The following is a 5,972-nucleotide window of genomic DNA, read 5'->3' as shown; positions in this document are numbered from 1 at the left end:
ACCCCTCTGTCTCTCAGCTCCATAGTACTGTTCCCCGGCTGCATCTCCTTATCCCCTCTGGTCACAAACTGTACATCCTGCTCCCCGAAATGTCTCCCCCACTCACCTGGGCCTCGCAACTGGCTTCCCCTGTCCCCCGGGTCTCCTAGCTGTATGCCTCCCTCTCTCACCTGAGTCCTCCTGTCCCCTCTGTCCCCCCACTGCACCCCCCTTCTGCCTCCCTTCTCCAATCCTGCCCCAGGGCCTGACACAGGAGCCTTGGCTAGGCCATCTCCTCCTACTTCGTCTTCGTCATCACTGGCCCGCCGCTGCAGGGCCACCAGGTCCCGGATGCACTGGGCGACCGTGGGCGAGGGGCTAAGCCCGCGCAGCAGACGCTGCCGGTGGCCCCGGACCAGGGCACAGGCATCCACGTTTCGGGCCGTCTCAAAGGCCCACAGGCGCACCCACATGGCCCTGCGGGGCGCCCAGCTCCGCTCGAAGTAGTCCACAAAGGCAGCAGGACAGGTGGCCCGCAGTTCGGCCAGGGCTTCCATGTAGGCAGCCGCCGAGGCCGCCCCGGCCAGGCGGCACAGCAGCGGCCATAGCCCCGGGTCCTCCCCGGCACCGCCCAGCTCCTGGGCCTTGCTGAAGAGCGTCTCCAGCACCTGGACCCGGCAGATCTGGACCCGGGCCCCCGGCAGCAGCTCACGCACAGCCTCCAGCTGAGTGCCCACCTCAGGCCCCACGGTGACACAGCCCACGCGGCCCTTGATCTCCGGCACGCTCTGCACCAGCGAGGCCAGCGTGAAGCGCAGGAGGTTGGGGCTGGTCTGGCGGGTGAGGCAGCAGGCCACCTCCCGGCCTTGGCCAAAGTCATCCACGCAGAGCACCGTGGACAGGTCGAAGGTGCCCTGCAGCCCAGGAAGCCGATCGAAGAAGAGCATGAGCGGGTAACGCCTGAGCAGGGCCATCATGCTGGACGTCAGGAAGAACACGGTCTCCACGATGGCCTGGTCTTCCACAAAGACCAGCTTCACCTGGGGAGAGCAGACACACAGCCCGAGGCCTCAGTCTAGCCGCAGGGCCCCCCACGAACAGACCCACAGATCCTGTGGACCCCCCCAACCACCTGTGCCCCCAAGGACACACAGATCCTGTGGGGCCTCCATACACACACCCCATCAGTACTAAGGCTTCTGGGAAAGAAGCTCTCCCCAAACTTAGTTATTCCTTTAGCAGGGGAAAAGGGGGTCTTAAGGTGTCCCAGCTCGTGCACTAACCCTGGGCCAGTACCTACCTCGGTTTCCCCCCTGTGAAATGAGGAGCAGACGTGGCCATTCCACAGAATTTCAGGGTTGGAAGAGTAGGCCACGTTAAGAGCCTTAAGGCCCTCGTGGAACAACTAATCCAACCATTTTACAAATGGAGACACTGAGGCCCTCAGAGCCTTCTAGTCTAAGTAGTACCTGAACAGACATCTACAGCCACCATGCTTTTGCTTAAAGATCCCCCGTGAGAGGAAATCAGTAGCACGTTTTCATCTGGGATGACTCTGCCTTGTGGCAAAGCTCATCGTGCCTCTGTAGCTTCCCTACCTGCTACTCTCAGCTCTGTCCTGCGGAGCCAAAAGGAACGGGCTCCCCCCTGTTCCACAGAACAGGCCTTCATGAGAGCACTCAGGAGAGACTCTTAGACGGAACGGGCCTTCCTGCGCACTCACCCCCCAACGTGCCCCAAGACGGGCATTACCACCCTCAGAAGATCCTGGTCCTCTCGCCACAGGGCGGTCCTAAGCTCGGAATTCCTCAAGCCTAAGACACCCAAAGGCCCCTCACATGGCAGGGTCTGCCTCACCTTTGCTCTTTCCACTTGGTTCTAAGGGTCAGCACAAGGGCCAACGTTTCCAAGTGACATAATTATCAGAGAAGGTTCCCTTGGCGGGGAAATAGCCCAGAACCAGAGAAAGCCAGGAGAGCAATGGGGCTGCCTGGGGTTCCATCGGGAGACAGAACTCTCCCCCACTGCTGGTTGGCACCCTCTCTGCCACTCGAGGCCTTGAGCCCTGGGAAAGTAAGACTTGCCCAGGGACTCAGAGCCAGTGTGTGTCAGAGGCAAGGCCAGTTCTCTATCCACTGGGCAGCCATCCCTCTCCTTCCCCATGAAGAAAAGTAAGCCTCCAGGTGAGAGTTTCCGCCACAAGACCCCAGGAGCAGCTCTCCCAGGATCTCTCACCCCACTCAGGCCACCCAAAGAATGGGCCAGGCTCCAGCACAAGGGTCTGCCCCTCCGCTCTTGGGTCAGCCCACCCCCTCTGCCTGGCCATCACATGGGAAGATAACTGGCACCTTGGCCTCAGGATCAGCCTGGAAGAGCCCCTCCAGGACTCGGAGGGCATCAAGGACACCATGGTCCCGGCTCTTGCAGTAGGAAAGGAGGCGGTGGATGTCCTCGGGGGCCACAAACTGCTTAGAGATCCTGTTGGTGGTACGGATGGGAAGGCAGGCGTTGGCAAGAAGATGGCCAGGGCGGAAATAATAGGCGAACTCCAAAGGGCACGGCGGGTGTGAATGCGCCAGGTGGCACTCAGTCACCACCAGGCGGTCTCGAAGTGGGCTGAGCTTCAGAATGATGAAGGCTGGGCAGCCTGGCTGGGGGCTCCTGTGGGAAGAGGGAAAGAGTGGAGAGGTCACCCACCGCCTGCCCTGCAGGCTTTAGGCCAAGGCTCATCCAATCCCATCCTTTTATCGATGAAGAAATGGAAGCCAGAGAGAGTCAGGCCTTACCCAAGGTCACATAGCAAGCAGGGCCAGGAATAGAACCCAAGCCCATTGCCCCAGAGTCCCTCTCTTTTTAGCTGAGTCTGCTTTTTTACCCTCTCCCAGCCGGGCTGCTTCGCTAACTTGGTAGGTCTGTTTCTGGCTTTCCCTCCATCTGAACTGTCTGCTCTCCCACCATGCCCCTCATTCCCTGATCTCTACAGTAATAACCTCCTCACACCTCCTCCAGAGACAGCAAGCCTGCTTGGATCTCTCAGTCTCCCTAAAATAATAAAAATGGGGTGGATGGGCCACTAGGTGCCACAAGGGATAGAGCACTGGGCATGGAGTCAAGAAGATTCAACTTCCTTAGTTCAAATCTGGCCGCAGACACTTACTGGCTGCATCACCCTGGGCAAATCACTTCACCCTATTTGCCTCAGTTTCCTCATCTGTCAAATGAGCTGGAGAAGGAAATGGCAAACCACTACAAGATCTTTGCCAAGAAAACCCCAAACGGGATCACAGAGTCAGACACAACTCAACAACAAAACAGAGATAGGAATTGTTCTAGCCCAGGGGTTCCCAAACTTTTTTGGCCTACCACCCCCTTCCCAGAAAAAATATTCCTTAGCCCCCTGGAAATTAATTTCTTTAAAATTTTAATAGCAATTAATAGGAAAGATAACTGCACCTGTGGCCATCACCACCTCCCTGCATCGCTGCAGCACCCACCAGGGGGCGGTGGCGCCCACTTTGGGAATCACTGTTCTAGTCTCTCAGGCTTTCCCTAATGGTAACCCCCAGCAGGTTTCCAGTGTCAAGGCTCTGCCCTAGTCCTTCTTTCTCTGGGTGACCTAATCAGTTCCCAGGGGATTAAAGATCATTTCTGTGCAGATGAGTTCAGTGCACATATGGAGCCCAATCTGTCCTGAGTCCTGTCATCCCACATCATCAGGGGCTGATGGGACAGTTCAAACTGGACATTCCAGAGACATCTCAAGACACTGAGACCAAAACTGAAGTCCCCATCATTTCCCCTAAACTCTCCTCTCTTCTGAGCTTTCCTAGTTCTGTCCAAAGGCACTTACTCCCTAGCATCCTCCCAGGTTCTCCATCACACAGAGGCCCCACTAGTTCAGGCCCTCAGCATCTCCTGCCCAGCTGCCCTCAATAGCCTCTCCTCTCCTCTACACAACTGCCAAAGTGATTTTCCAAAGGCAGAGGGGTGTGGGGATTACCTCCATTTTACAGAAGAGAAAACTGAGAGCAGATGTGAGCCCAGCTCTCCTGACTCCAAAGCCCTTTCGGCAAGGTTCAGCTTACCCAGAATTCTTTTACAGACGAGGTCTGCTTTGCAGTCAGAGGGGCAAATCCTACCAGCTTGGTCCTCCTCCCTCACAGCTCTGATTGTGGGCCCTGGTACCCACAGAACAAACTCATTCGCCCCGCATTCAAAGCCTGCTCTTCCCTGGTTCCGCTTCACATTTATTCCCTGCACTCCAGTCCAACTAAAAGGCTCGCTACCTCCCAAGCATTTCCCCTTCCAGCCTGCACTCTGCTGCCCATAGAAAGCCATTCCCTTCTCTAATTCCTGCCCAGCTCAAGGCCCACCCCATCCAGGAAGCTTCAATGCCCCTCTCTGCCCCTCTGGCTTTCCCCAAACCAGACACCACCCTTCCTCCTCCTCTCTAATCATGGAGCATCTCTGGACTTGTTTCTAGCCTAGATCTCCATGTCCGTGTACTGTGCCTGCCCTCCCACCACCACTTCCAGGGCTGAAATTGTCTTAAGGAACTAATTTCAAGAACAAATTCAGCCACGGGTCCTTTGATCAATTCGGGAGACACAGAAAGACAGGTGGGACCTCAGCCCTGCCCACAGGAACCTTACAATCTATTGGGGAAAAGACCAGCACGGGGATATCTTGGGGGTAGAGATCAGCGTTAAGGGGAGCTCCAAATAAAGTACTGTGGAGGGTCCCACGGCAGAAGAGATACTTTCTAGGGAAAGCTTCCTGGCCCAACTGAAAGGAAAGCCTGGGCCCTGAGAAAGGTGGGCACAACAATGGGGGCAAAGTCTAGTTATAAAGGTTTGGCCCTGAAAAATCCAACCCTATTTTACAGCTGAGAAAACTGAGGCTCAGCATAAGGGACTCACCCAGGGTCACAAGGCTAGGGAGGGACAGGCTATCTCCAAACCTTTCTTTAGGGCAGGCATATTAGATAAGGTTGGGGAGGGCCTTGAATGCCAGTGGGAAAGTTAAACTTTATTCAATGGGCAATGGGGAGCTATGATGACCAGATCAATGTGGCATTTATCTCTGGGTCTCCCTAAGGCCAGGCAGGGGGCTTGAGCTCAACATGAACAAGGCAGTGAATGGGGGCATGAGTGAGGCCTCTGGCCCAGGCAGACCTGACCCCCTGAGCCTCCTCACCCGGCCATGCCAGGCTGCCCGGGCTCCGGGGCCTGCACATCCTTGCAGGCCAGTCGCACGTAGCTATATTTGAGGACATCAATGCTGGAGTGGAGCGGAGCATCCAGGGCCCAGCGGCACTTGGCCAGGTGCATGGAGCTCTTGACGAAGAAGAGGGCCCGGCGCTGCTGGCACCACGCATCGAAGAAGCGGCTGAACTCTGCCCAAGAGAAAAACTCCCGATCCTGCAGCTCCCGCTCCTCTTGGCCCCGGGCCTGCCTCAGCTTAGGCTCAGCCCTGAACCCCTGATCAGCCTCGGATTCTCGCCCCAGTTCCAGATCCAGATCCAGATCCAGCCCTGGCCCCAACTCCAGATCTAGCTCTGGCCCCAGCTCGGCCCCAGGTTCAAGCTCTCGCTCCTCTCCGGGCTCTGGCTCCAGCTCTAGCTCTGGCTCTGGCTCTCTCTCCAGCTCTGGTTCTGGTTCTGAATCAGCCTTCAGCTCCTGCTCCTGCTCCCGCCCCAGCTCAGGCTCTCCCTCCAGCTCCCGCCCAGGCTCGGGCTCTGCTTCCAGTTCCTCCTCCATCCTAGGGTACCTGGGTGTGGAAGGCAGAGAGCCAGAGGAGGTCAGGGGCTGCCGTAAGCCTAACCCAGTGCAGACAGCCCTAGAGAGTTTGTCCAGAGGAGCCGCTGCCCCTCTCCCATCTCTGACCCCAGATGTGGCACTCCTACACCCCGCTGTCCTCCCTCTCCCAGCTGTGCCCCTCCCACCACCGCGCCCCCAGATGTGGCCCTCCTACACCCGCAGTCCACCCTCCCC

The 5,972-nt window shown here is 57.3% G+C and overlaps 1 protein-coding gene across 1 annotated transcript; it reads right to left on the bottom strand.

The window, feature by feature from the left end:
• Positions 1-8: 8 nt before the first annotated feature.
• Positions 9-5,748, bottom strand: LOC123255794 (uncharacterized protein ZSWIM9-like; the record flags this gene model as incomplete). Its single annotated transcript, XM_044684526.1, has 3 exons — positions 9-1,019; positions 2,328-2,640; positions 5,176-5,748. Coding segments are annotated over 3 exons (1,897 nt in total), but the record flags the coding sequence as incomplete, so codon positions are not given.
• Between the last annotated feature and the right edge of the window lie 224 nt (positions 5,749-5,972).

Source organism: Gracilinanus agilis, unplaced genomic scaffold (assembly GCF_016433145.1).
Source record: "Gracilinanus agilis isolate LMUSP501 unplaced genomic scaffold, AgileGrace unplaced_scaffold52412, whole genome shotgun sequence".
In the NCBI taxonomy this organism is placed as follows: domain Eukaryota; kingdom Metazoa; phylum Chordata; class Mammalia; order Didelphimorphia; family Didelphidae; genus Gracilinanus; species Gracilinanus agilis.
The sequence above is the reverse complement of the archived record's forward strand: the minus strand, read 5'-3'. Positions and strand labels throughout refer to the sequence as shown.